The sequence below is a fragment of the Leucoraja erinacea genome, chromosome 14 (genome assembly GCF_028641065.1).
Source record: "Leucoraja erinacea ecotype New England chromosome 14, Leri_hhj_1, whole genome shotgun sequence".
Lineage (NCBI taxonomy): Eukaryota > Metazoa > Chordata > Chondrichthyes > Rajiformes > Rajidae > Leucoraja > Leucoraja erinaceus.
The window spans coordinates 50,494,553-50,508,257 of NC_073390.1; the positions used below are offsets into that span (position 1 = coordinate 50,494,553).

General features: G+C 42.0%; 1 protein-coding gene across 2 annotated transcripts in view; it reads right to left on the bottom strand.

Annotated features, from left to right (window-relative positions):
• Positions 1-156: 156 nt before the first annotated feature.
• Positions 157-13,705, bottom strand: part of sgpp2 (sphingosine-1-phosphate phosphatase 2) — a 31,268-nt gene continuing 17,719 nt past the window's right edge. For both annotated transcript variants that reach the window (XM_055646411.1, XM_055646410.1), the window contains 3 exons: positions 9,613-9,792; positions 4,769-4,858; positions 157-3,998 (listed from right to left, as the gene is read on the bottom strand). In XM_055646411.1, the coding sequence (XP_055502386.1) occupies positions 3,456-3,998; positions 4,769-4,858; positions 9,613-9,792 (813 nt within the window). In that variant the 3' untranslated portion in view covers positions 157-3,455. The remainder of the gene's footprint in view (positions 3,999-4,768; positions 4,859-9,612; positions 9,793-13,705) is intronic.

The window sequence follows — 13,705 nt, forward strand, 5'->3', positions numbered from 1 at the left end:
CTCTTTGCCAACCATCGATCACCCGTTCATAATAGTTGTATGGTTTCCCACATTTGCATCCACTCCCTACACATTAGGGGCAATTTACAGAGGTCATTTAACCTACAAAACTACACGCCTTTGGGATGTGGGAGGGAGCTGGAGCATCCGAAGGAAACCCACACGGTCACAGGAATAACGTGCAAACTCCACACGGACAGCACGGAAGGTCGGGATCGAACCCAGGTCTCTGGCTCTGAGAGACAGCAGCTCTAGCAGCTGTACTAATGCGCCACTTCCAATGTCGAGCCTCTAAGAGCGGCTGCAGGAAAAAGCAAAATTTAAGGTGAGGGACAACATTTAATACAAACCTTGGGGGCAACTTTTTCACTCAGAGGGTGGTGGGTGTATGCAAAGAGCTGCCAGGGGAGGTAGTTGAGGCCAAATACTATAACAACATTAAAAAAAAAAGACACTTAGACAGCATGCATGGATAGGAAAGGTTAAGAGGAATATGGGCCAAATGCAGGCAAATGGGACTAGCTTATATAGAAACATAGAAAATAGGTGCAGGAGTAGGCCATTCGGCCCTTCGAACCTGCACCGCCATTCAATATGATCATGGCTGATCATCCAACTCAGTATCCTGTACCTGCCTTCTCTCCATACCCCCTGATCCCTTTAGCCACAAGGGCCACATCTAACCCCCTCTTAAATATAGCCAATGAACTGGCCTCAACTACCTTCTGCGGCAGAGAATTCCAGAGATTCACCACTCTCTGTGTGAAAAATGTTTTCCTCATCTCGGTCGTAAAAGATTTCCCCCTTATCCTTAAACCGTGACCCCTTGTTCTGGACTTCCCCAACATCGGGAGCAATCTTCCTGCATCTAGCCTGTCCAACCCCTTAAGAATTTTGTACGTTTCTATAAGATCCCCCCTCAATCTTCTAAATTCTAGCGAGTACAAACCGAGTCTATCCAGTCTTTCTTCATATGAAAGTCCTGACATCACAGGAATCAGTCTGGTGAACCTTTTATGGGCCAACTTGGTTGACAGGGAGTTGGGCCGAAGGGCATATTTCTGTGCTGTATAACTCTGACTATAACTATTATTTTCAATATTTCCATTTTAAACAGTGACGTCTGTTTGTGAGATTTGCGTCTTTTTTACTGGAGCAAATTTATTGATAATTTAGTTACTACATCTTTGCATAGTTACACCTAATTACTCATAAATGAATGACGATGTCACTGTCCCTCCGTCTTCATCTCATCAATAAACTTTCTCTGAAGCAGTGTGGGCCATTTTTCAGTCAAGGGTGCTACATAAATGCATTTGATTGCTGTCATGACTATTAATTATCAGGACAAAACACAATATCTAAGTGTAGAAAGGATTCATTTGTGGAATGTGTGGAATAATGTGCCTCCGATGATTTAGTATTTTGAGCTTGACAAAGATGGCCATAATCCAGCTATACCCGTGATACACAAAGCTTTGCACTTTGAGAGAACTTCGTTAGGATTGCTGCAACATCAGATAACCAGCCTTGTTACTATTGCATACGTTCTAGTGGAAGCACAAACTTATCATCTTTGAATCAATGAATTGACAAAAATAATCTACTTAGGGAAGTGAGGCGGATTTGACGATTATTTGTGATGTGTCTGCTTGGTCAAGAAAATAAAACTTGCACTTTTCAAAAGCTAGGTACATCCCTAACTTTTTATTTTACAGCCAATGAGGTATTTGAAATATAACCGCTGTTGAGACATCTTTGCGTTGGGAGGAACTGCGGATGCTGGTTTACACTGAGGATAGACACAAAATGCTGGAGTAACCCAGTGGGACAGGCAGCCTCTCGAGAGAAAGAATGGGTGACGTTTCGGGTCAAGACCCTTCTTCAGACTGAGAATCGGGAGAGGGAAACAAGATATGGAAGGGTACAAAGAACATGTAAGGTGTGAAAAGAATGGATCAAAGCAGATGATGATCCATTGTTGGATATGGGGAAGGTGACATTGAGGCATACAAAGAGTAAAATGTTTCAGGAGGACAGCGAAACTTGCTTTGTTGTAAACCTCATTGGTTTTCAACTACAAATTGACATCAAGTAATTTCCAAGTTCAATATCTGCCAATCCAAAGTTATGCAGTTGTCAGGTGAGTACCATCAAGGAGTGTGGGTCCTTACAGCCACTCATCTTAAACATATCTTTTGAAAGAGGCAAAGGACAGGAAGAGGTAAAGGTACTGCAGGTTTCTTGTGGATAATGATAAGTTTGTAATATCACTCACACACGTTCTAGATCACTGTGTACCAAATACATGGACCAATCCAGCTCGGGAAGACACTCTTTGGCCCATCGTGACTGTACTGGCCATGTTGTACTTGTTAATGACTCATGTACAGTATGATTTGACTGGATAACTTACAAACAAAGCTTCTCATTGTATCTTGGTACATGTAATAATAATAAACCAATGCTTCTATCTACCCTCGACCTCCAACACTCCAGAGTAAACAGTCCAAGTTTGCCTAACCCCACCCTATAGCTAATTAATAACACTCTAATCCAGGCGATATCCTGATGAATAGCCTGCACCCTAATCAAAAGCCTCCACATCCTTCCGTGGCAACCAGAATTGCACAAAATACTCCAAATGGGAGAATGGGGTTAGGAGGAAGAGATAGATCAGCCATGAATAGAAACATAGAAACATAGAAAATAGGTGCAGGAGTAGGCCATTCGGCCCTTCGAGCCTGCACCGACATTCAATATGACCATGGCTGATCATCCAACTCAGTATCTTGTACCTGCCTTCTCTCCATACCCCCTGATTCCTTTAGTCACAAAGGCCACATCTATCTCCCTCTTAAATATAGCCAATGTACTGGCCTCAACTACCTTCTGTGGCAGAGAGTTCCAGAGATTCACCACTCTCTGTGTGAAAAATGTTTTTCTCATCTCGGTCCTAAAGGATTTCCCCTTTATCCTTAAACTGTGACCCCTTGTCCTGGACTTCCCCAACATCGGGAACAATCTTCCTGCATCTCGCCTGTCCAACCCCCTAAGAATTTTGTACGTTTCTATAAGATCCCCTCTCAATGAACGATGGAGTTGACTTGATGGGCCGAATGGCCTAATTCTGCTCCTGTCACTTATGACCTAATGACCTTTAATGCGACCTCACCAAAATTTTATAGAGTTGTAACAACTTTAGAGACTTTCCAACTTTTAGATTCAACATCACTTGATGAAGTATGCATTCATTACCACTCCATCTACTTCTGTTGCTTCTGTCAAGGAGCTTTGGGCTTGCAACAATTCTACTAAATTAAAGAATCGACTGCGTCTTCCAAAACTGTTGAAACAGGTTGAGTCATAATAGTATTTGCAGGACATTTCTTTACAGGAAGTCTTCATCAACACATGGGATGCATTCTGCACGGGAATCATTCAATCCCAAATCCTCACAAGAGGTTGAGGTATTGATGCAGCAGGGGCACTACCGCTGTTGCAACAAAGCCAATGGAAGAATATGTTGCAAATTTGTAGGGCACTTCGATCTCCAATCTCTTCCTGGCTTCCATATCATCTGGAACATGAAACCAAGCACACACTACTTTGAGCGAAATGGTTTTGACAATTAAGCGAGTGGCAAAGAGGATGCTAATTCCAACGAGAAAGCGGGCGATGGCCATCAATGCAACTTGTAGAGTTATAGAAGGTACTTCAAATGGGAGAGGTCCTGTAGGCTCGTACGTTTGACCGTACTGGTAGTTCATCCAAAATCCAACAGTACACCCTGAAGCCACAGCCAGGATTATGGTGGTGTCTCCCCTGGTTGGGCTGTAGTGATCCAACGCTGGGTAATTATAGCTCATGAGAAAAGGCAAAACCACTGCAATGAGTGGAGTTAGGGGGCTGGTTAACTGGAGGTCATCGAGAATGTTCCAGAACGGGTACGTCAAGCCCATCAGGACCGCAGTAAGAAGAATTCCACAGATTACATCCTGAAAATGACATAAACAAATTAGATTTCTTTGACGGGAATATAATGATCAATTAAACTCCCTCAGTGCTGCATTTGAATTCCAAGTTTTCTTTGCTCTTATACTCCACTAGGAGGGCACTTTCCCTATCCTCACTGGGTGGCACAGTGGCACAGCTGTAGTGGAGGAAGGAACTGCAGATGCTGGTTTAAACTGAAGATAGACACAAAAAGGTGGAGTAACTCTGCGGGTCAGACAGTATCTCTGGAGAAAAGGAATACGTGACGGTTCGGGTCTCGACCCGAAATAGGCCGCGGGGGCGAATAGGCCGGGGGGGGGGGGGGAAATAGGCCGCGGGGGGGGGGGGGGGGGGGGGGGGGGAGGGGGGGCGAGGAGGACGCGACTCGGAGAATAGTCGCATCCTTGCCAGGAAGTGACTGGGAAACAGTTTCCCCCTTACCCAACCCACCTCCCCCCACGTAAAAATACCATGAAACTCCAACACATATTTTTAAAACATTTTTTAAAAGTCAGCCCTCAGATTCCTAGTCTGCCTAATTCTTGGGCACAATGGTGACAGAAAAACGTGGAATACATTGAAACATTTGGAATATGTCAAAACTGTGTTAGGATGCGTTAATAGAGGATTTGTTCTGAGCTGAAATTATAAGGGCTGAGATGATTAAAGCCTCATTGACTTGCTGTCCACAATTTGTAGCTCTTATGGTCATCCAGGCTTTTATTAGTTCTTTTTCATCAGGTAATAGTTATAAGTAGACTTGATCTCCTACCAGAACAGTGTGCATTCCAGTGTAGAGCCTACTCAATGAAACCAGAGTAGACATCAGTACAGACGCCATTAGTCCCAACGCAAATGAATACTGTAAATCAAATAAACATCAGGTCAAATCCGAATCAATGAAATAAATTAATAATTCAGAACAGCCAAGTTTAAAAGAGTGGTTAATATTTAGGCTTCCTCTGAGCGTTCTGGCAGCAGAGTTTTAACAAGAAATCCCTCCGCCTTATAACTAGTGTAAAAACATCGATATTATAACCAAGGAAATAACTTGAAACAAATTTGTAAACACAATCACCATTTTGGAATGTTTCTGAAGAGAACAAGGGTGGAATCTTTGCAACTACATGGAATTAAATATTTGATGATTTTAGAAAAACGAATCATTTATTTGTTCACGAATGACTCAAACTTGCTGAGTTACCCTTGCATGAATACAAGATGTCCATAGACTTTCATGTGAAGGAACGCCAATGTAAGGAAAAAAAAAATACAGAAAGTAGTGGTGCCTGGAATGAGCTGATGATGGACACGTGGATATGAAGTAAATTGAATGGCATTGAATTGAATTAAATATGCAGGAAAATGGATGGATATAGATCATGTTCAGGTGTAAAAGATTAAATCCACATTGTGTTCGGCACAGATATTATGGGGCGAACATTGTCAAGAAGTGTGGGAAGCAACTGCAGGTGCTGGTTTACACGGCAGATAGACACAAAATGCTGGAGTAACTCAACGGGACAGGCAGCATCTCCGGATAGAAGGAATGGGTGATGTTTTGGGTCAAGACCCTTCTTCAGACTGAGAGTCAGGGGAGAGAGAGTCTAGAGACATGGAAGGGTAAGGTGCGAAAACGACAGATCAAAGCAGACCATGATAAGGAAATGTAGGTCGAAGGGCCTGTTCCTGCACTGCATTGTTCTATGTTCTACTGTTCAAAGTATTCACACAACTCTTGTGATGCTAAGTTGTCACACCCAATGCCTCTTCTTTAAATAAAAATGAAAGGAACAAGGACATTTTACTACATTGGCTAAAGAGGCAGTTTGACCTTAGGTTTGCCAGCAAATATAATTAGTAATGACAATGAATAATTTATTGGAAATATTTAATATGGTTCGGCGGTAATCAAACTCATAGTTATTCGTGGTTGTTCGGCATTCTGTTGCCGTCAGAGGGTAAGCTAGACAACTATGTGGCGCTGGTGGGTCGCTAACCAAAATAAGATCTTAAAATCATAAGTGACAGGAGTAGAATTAGGCCAATCGGCCCATCAAGATTAAATTGTAAAACATCTACACCTCTATCTCATGGTGGGATGGCATGAAAGTACTTTGCTTATTCTTTGAACAAATCCCCAATTAGTTCATTAGTCATACGAGTGGATATAGGCCATTCCGCCCATCAAGGCTACTCCGTCTTTCAATCATGGCTGATCTATCATTCCCTCTCAACTGCATTCTCCTGCCTTTTCCCCAGTACCCTTGACACCCTTAGGTCATTCATTTTTTATCACTGCTTCATGGCAAGATTCTGTCAATCTCTCCCTTGGAAAATACCCAATGACTTGGCCTCCGCAGCCATCTGTGGTAATGACATTTTATTTCATTCCACTAAGGGGACTAATCCTCTTCCCAAGTCCTTCACCAGACTGAACATTTTCATCTCCTTTAATTCCACTAATTTCGTAAAATCAAAGCGGAGAAACGGCATAGGTGCAAATGATGCCCATGTCTTTCTGAGATGCATTGGTCAGTCCTTGTTTCAGCCTTAGAACAGAGCCTTGAGTCCAGGAATAGGCCCTTTGTCCCACGAGCCTTTCAGCATCCAACCCTGTACTATAGAAGCCCAATGTAAGATCAAGGAACATCACCACATTTTCTGGATGGGCACAGGACACAGATCATTCATTTAACCAGCTTCTCCGCTTGGTATCAGAACTTCCCATTGCCGAGGAAATGTCACTAACTTGCAATGTTCAAGTTTGTTCACCCTATTTTTCCCTTCCACAGATGCTGTCTGACCTGCTGTAATTTTTCCAGAATTCTGTTTAGTTTCAGATTTCCAGCAACTGCTGTCGTTTGCATCACCAGGTTCTGCATTATGTTCATTATTATCTTTACTCTGTCCTTATGCATTTAGTTGCATCTACATCTATGCTGGAAGAACTCCGCGGGACAGGCAGCGTTGCTGGAGAAAACTGATGGTTGACGTTTCGAGTCCAGAATGGTTCCGACCCGATGCCTCACCCATCCTTTTTCTCCAGAGATGCTGTCCCACCTGCCGAGTTACACCAGCGCTTTGTGTCTATCTTCGGTGTAATCCAGCATCTGCTGTTCCTTCCTACACATTTTGTCTGCTCAAGAGGGGTCGGCTATGATTAACAAATCAGCCATCAGCTCGCCCTATCACACACATTCCCTTTGTACTCCTCAGTCACCAGCTATCCTCCCCCTACCCCTGACCAACTTCCCTGCAGCTTAAAACATGATGGATTTACAATGTATTTTGGCGGATTGAGACAAGGGTTGATTTCAAAACGAGCGTTATTTACGAAGCGGTGAAAACAATGGCTCTTTACAACACAGCCAACAAAACGGTCTAACCACAACGGTCGTCAAAATGGACATCGCCCGGAAAGCGTGCGAACACACAACCCCTCCCCACAGTCACATGACGGAATTAATCGACCGCAGGGTTCGACTACCCGCGCACGGGCACCAGCAGGTGCCGCTACAGGATCCAAGCTAATCAATGTAAAACATTGACTCTGTTTCTCTCTGCACAAGTGCTGCCTGGCCTGAAGAGTGGTACAGGTACCAGCATTTTGCTGCTTTTATTTAAGATGATTATGTCAGTTATCTGTTCCTTAAGAAAAGATGTAACAGGGGCAAAATGGTGTCACTGATTCGAATACTGTACTTTAACTTGTTAACATGTGTGACATTGAATGGAGACGCAAGGAACTGCAGATGCTGGAATCTTTGGAAAGCACAAAGTGCTGGAGGAAATCAGTGGGTCGGGCAGCATCGGCGAAGGGAATGGAGAGTCGACATTTTGGGTATGGACCTGAATACACCATCTTTTTATTCCTTCAAGAGATCCAGCACTTTATAATATTGAATGGTTCCTTAATAAAGGTTCAGCATTTATTTAAATGTAACACTTTAATAATCCTATGCAGAAAGGGACAGCACTGTATGGTCGGTATTTCTTCCTATTTGTTTATTCAGTGGATATCAATAATAAGCACGACTTGGAGACGTTTATCACATAAATGTTTATTAAATTAATATGACAGTATTAGATGCAAACAAAAGGAAATGACAGCTTATTGCTCTGCTTAATATTTTCCTGCAGGCAACATTTCAAATTCTTCTTTAGAATAATTAGACTTTAATAAAAACAAAGTGTTTTCAATTAGTCTTTCCCAATGATGGCTTAACATTTTGACCCTTTGCCATAAAAACACTGCGATAAACCAGTCTTACTGCAGAGTCTGATGGAGCGATGATAAAAAATGAATGACCTTGGGATCTGCAAGTCATTGTATACAGCCAAGTGCCGACATTCATGAGTTTCTACAGGTTCTGACAGTTCCTTAAAATATAAAATGTAATTATATTTTATATGCAGACAAAAATATTAACAATTTGTGTTTCCCTTAAAAAAAAGGACCTGGGTGTTGATTCTATGGAATATTGAATATAGTACAAATCTGAAATATATTTAAGAATCACAATTCAAATCACTGCTACTAATTTAAGCAGATGACTGTGCTTTTGTTAACTGTTTATTAAATGTTAGTCAGTTACAAAGTGCCTTTGTAATGATTGCTCTACTCTCCAGTGTCTAATCAGTAATAGTTTAGTAAGCGTTAATCGTATTAATCTAATTTAACCATTTATTACCGGCATTGGATAATGAGGCATTTTAGTTTTAAAAGAGGGTCACTTTTTAATTAAATAGAATGAAATTTGATCATAATTAAATCCTTTAATACGGTGTCAAAAAATATTAATGTGTTCTGACAGGTATTTGGAATGGTTCGTTCTCCCTGTGACTGCGTGGGTTTCTTCCGGGTGCGAATGCGTGGGTGTGTAGGCTAATTGGCTTCTGTAAATCATCCCTAGTATGTAAGGAGTGGAATATCATAGAACTAGTGTGAATGGGTCAGCATGGACCTGATGGGATGAAAGACCTGTTTCCATGCTGTATCTCTAGAGTGATCTTGTGGGATGACCTTTGTCTCATTACCTGTCACAGAGGTGGTGCAGCGGTAGAGTTGCTGCCTTACAGTACGTACTGTGCTGGAGACCCAGGTTCGACCCCGACTAGGGGTGCTGTCTGTAAGGAGTTTGTTCGTTATCTCCATGGCCGCAACGGTTTTTCTCCGAGATCTTCGGTTTCCTCCCACACTCCAAAGACGTGCAGGTTTGTAGGTCAATTGGCTTGGGAATAAGTACAATTTGTCCTAAGTGTGTGTAGGATAGAGTTAAAGTGCGGGTTGGTGCGGACTCTGTGGGCCGAAGGGCCTTCTCTGCACCGTACCACTCAACTAAACTAAACTAAGATCATAAAACTAAGCCAGGAATCCCTTTGAAGAAAAAGTGAACCCTTCAACTAACCTGCTCTGATGTTATATTTTGTGTAATTTTGAACCTGGCATTCGATGTATTAAGTAAAAAGGAACTGCAAATGTTGGTTTAAACCAAATATAGACACAAAAAGCTGGAGTAACTCAGCGGGGCAGGCAGCATCTCTGGAGAGACGGAATGGGTGGCGTTTCGGGTCAAGACCCTTCTTCAGACGTACATTGAATGTATTACCTACCTTGTATCTGTACATTGTGGCAAAGAGGAATGTGAAGGAGATGGCGGTGGCAGCCATGGCATGGGTTGATGGCATTCCATACTCCGCGTCGACTCTCGTCTCCAACTTTACAACTGGCGGGGATAATGGTCGCGGCCACTTGATGATATCTTTGGAAGCCTGACCCAAATACATAACGATCTGTCACAAGTTACAGAAAGATAAGATGCACGTGTTCATGAAGGTACAATGCATTTCATTATTAAGTGTACTTGCGTTCTGCTATATTCTTTGCACTGGTTAATTTTTTCATTTGCAAACCCATTGGGAACGAATTGTCGAGGGATGCAGATGTAGCTCAGCCCATCGCACTGGTCAGACGTACATTTTACGGTGCCTCGGAAATGCAGTCAGCATAATCAAAGACTCGTCACACCCCGGTCATTCCTTCTTCCCTCTGCTACCGTCCATGAAAGCGTGCGGCAACAGAGTCTGGAAACCTTCTTCCCCTGTGAATGTTCAATCCATACAGTAGACTAAGTACCGTTTGATTTACCTCTATGCTAATGGGGACATTGGACTTTGTCTAAGGAATGATGCACAGCAACGCTGAAGACTCTATTCTGCACTTTGTATCATCCCCTTTGTTCCATCTATTGTACTCGAGTTTGAACTGATTGTGGAGATGTACAGTATTTATCTGATCTATTTGGATAGCATTGAAAAAAAGCAAAACTTTTCACTGTATCTGGGTATAAGTGACAAACAATAAACCTAAACCTAAAACAGTTTAAAAAACAAAACAAAATATAGATCCAGAACTTTGCTAACATCTTTCCCAACCTCAGGACATCCCAGAATTTAATTTAGTTTAGTTCGTTGTCACGTGTACCGAGGTACAGTGAAAATCATTTGTTGCGTGCTAACCAGTCAGCGGAGAGACATTACATGATTACAATCGAGCCGTCCACAGTGTACAGATACACGATAAAGGAATAATGTTTAGTGAAGGATAAAGTCCAGTAAAGTCTGGTTAAAGAGAGTCCGAAGGTCTCCAATGAGTAGATGATAGCTCAGGACCGCTCTCTAGTTGTGGACAGGGTGGTTCAGTTGCCAGAAAGAAACTGTCCCTGAATCTGGAGGTTACATCTTGAAGATATGAGATTCGTCCTAGCAGGAAAATCAGAAGTATTCTTAAAGATATGGTCCCCTTTCATCGATTTATTACGTATAATATGGTGCAACACAACTGGAAATTAACCTGGAGTATTGCGTACAGTATTGGTCTCCTAATCTGAGGAAGGACATTCTTGCCATAGAGGGAGTACAGAGAAGGTTCACCAGACTGATTCCTGGGATGTCAGGACTTTCATAAGACGAAAGACTGGATAGACTCGGTTTGTACTCGCTAGAATTTAGAAGATTGAGGGGGGATCTTATAGAAACTTACAAAATTCTTAAGGGGTTGGACAGGTTAGATGCAGGAAGATTGTTCCCGATGTTGGGGAAGTTCAGAACAAGGGGTCACAGTTTAAGGATAAGGGGGAAATCTTTTAGGACCGCGATGAGGAAAACTTTTTTCACACAGAGAGTGGTGAATCTCTGGAACTCTGTGCCACAGAGGGTAGTTGAGGCCAGTTCATTGGCTATATTTAAGAGGGAATTAGATGTGGCCCTTGTGGCTAAAGGGATCAGGGGATCAGGGGGTATGGAGAGAAGGCAGGAACAGGATGCTGAGTTGGATGATCAGCCATGATCGAAGGGCCGAATGGCCTACTCCTGCACCTATTATTATTTTTCTATGTCTCTATGTTTCTGAACTGGGTGAGGGGTGTGGAAAGATATGAAGCAGGTATATCCCATTTTGGTTTTTCTGTTTTTCCATTCTCCACAACTCTATGGGATTTCTTCTCTCTATTCTTCTACAAACGACACTTCACTATTTCCTTTCTTTACTCTCTTTTTCTTTCTTCTGTGACTTTTCTATTGTTAAATTTAAAACAAGAAGTTGTACACGAAATGTATTAAGTCTTATGCCACGGTTTATACTACTGTGCATTGCTTCTAATAAAAATACAAAAAAAAAACAAAAAAAAGAATCTGGAGGTGTGTGTTTTCCCATTTTTGTACCTCTTGCCTGATGGGAAAGGGGAGAAGATGGAGTGACCGGGGTGAGACTTGTCCTTGATTATGCTGGTGACCTTGCTAAGGCAGCGTGAGGTGTAAATAGAGTAAATGGAAGGGAGTATGTTACAGCTGCTATTTCAATCGGCTGAAAAAGTTTCCAAGTCATGGCTATCGTGAGATTTCTCTTTATTTGATGTCAACTTAATTTCAGTTCACCTTCCTTCATAACAATATTCACATGTGTTATCCTGGGGACATTGGTATATTACTGCTCAGCTGAGTTGAAAGATCAAAAGAAGAGAAATACTTGTGGAACTTTGCTACAAATTGGATAAGAGCCACCAACATTGGCTTTTGTGCTAGGCTTGGTAACTAGCCTAGTGGATAGTAAATATCCACAAATGCCAGACCATAAGCTAAATAGTCTTTTCAATTACAAAATGTGAGATAAAGAATTGCCAGATATATCCTGAATAATGGAGAAACAAAGAACTGCAGATGCGGGTTTACACAAAAAAAAGATACAAAATGCTGGAGTAACTCAGCGGGTCAAGCAGTATCTCTGGCGAACATGGCTGGGTGACGTTGCAGGTCGGGACCCTTCTTCAGACGGATAGTGGTGAGAAGATTTGAACGGGGTTGAATTAGAGATGACCCAAGAGGTTAGAAATATTTTCGCTTGTGTGACTTTGAGAGCACTCTACAGCTTAGGAGTTGGCTAACAAAACCAGATGGAACCAGAAAGTACACTGCCAAGGGAGTATTGACTTTAGTCTTGTAACTAAATATCATGTGACCAGCCCTAGCAACAACCTTGCTGTTTTCATTAATAATGCCTAGTCTTCCATCAATCGGCAGGCTGCAGTTAATAATTTTGTTATCCGTTCTCATAGGAAAAGGAAAGAAAAAATATACTTATGTTCATGAGGCGATGCTGTCTACAAACAGAAAATACCTCTGTCATTAGGCCCTTTGTCCCATTGCCTTCAATTGGATGGTTTAACTTTGATTTAGCGGCAATTTATATTCAAAATGTGCTTCAATTTGTTTGCTTTAAGATGATTGTGTTATTATTTTTAATCAAACAACATGCTTATCGCAATTGATTGTGCAAAATGGGACAGTGCAGGCTTGATCATCTGATTATTTATCTATGTTTTATTTTAAATGCCAAAATTAGTCCCGGGGAATGAAAACATTCCGTTTTAGGAAGAAGAATTCCGTAAATTACAAGGCTGTGTGAATTCACAACGAGAAAATTCACATTCTAATCCCAGTCTCAGAAATTTGGAAATCTTTCACATTTGGCTGCAGCCTCTGACTGACTGAGGGAATCGAAAACAAAGCAATTTAACAGCTTATACAACTGAAGATTGTATGAAACTAACATCAAGGCAGACTTTCACCAGCCTATCCAGTTAGTGGGCCTTGCTAGCTTGGTAATCTATTTAGCATCTGTCTGAAGAATATAGATGTAATAAGTGGCATTGAAGAGGCTTTTAGAGAGGCACATGGAAGTGCAGGGAATAGAGGGATATGGATCGTGTACAGATAGATAAGATCAGTCTAACTAGGCATCATGTTCGGCACAAACGTTCGGGGCCGAAGGGGCTGTCCGGTGCTGTACTGTTTTATAGAAACATAGAAAATAGGTGCAGGAGTAGGCCATTCGGCCCTTCGATATGACCATGGCTGATCATCCAACTCAGTATCCTGTACCTGCCTTCTCTCCATACCCCCTGATCCCTTTAGCCACAAGGGCCACATCTAACTTCCTCTTAAATATAGCCAATGAACTGGCCTCAACTACCTTCTGTGGCAGAGAGTTCCAGAGATTCACCACTGTCTGTGTGAAAAATGTTTTTCTCATCTCGGTCCTAAAGGATTTCCCCTCTATCCTTAAGCTGTGTTCTATGTTCTAATATGGATGATTAGGGATTATAATTGAGACAGATTGGGTGACTGAGATGCATTATGGAAAGCCATG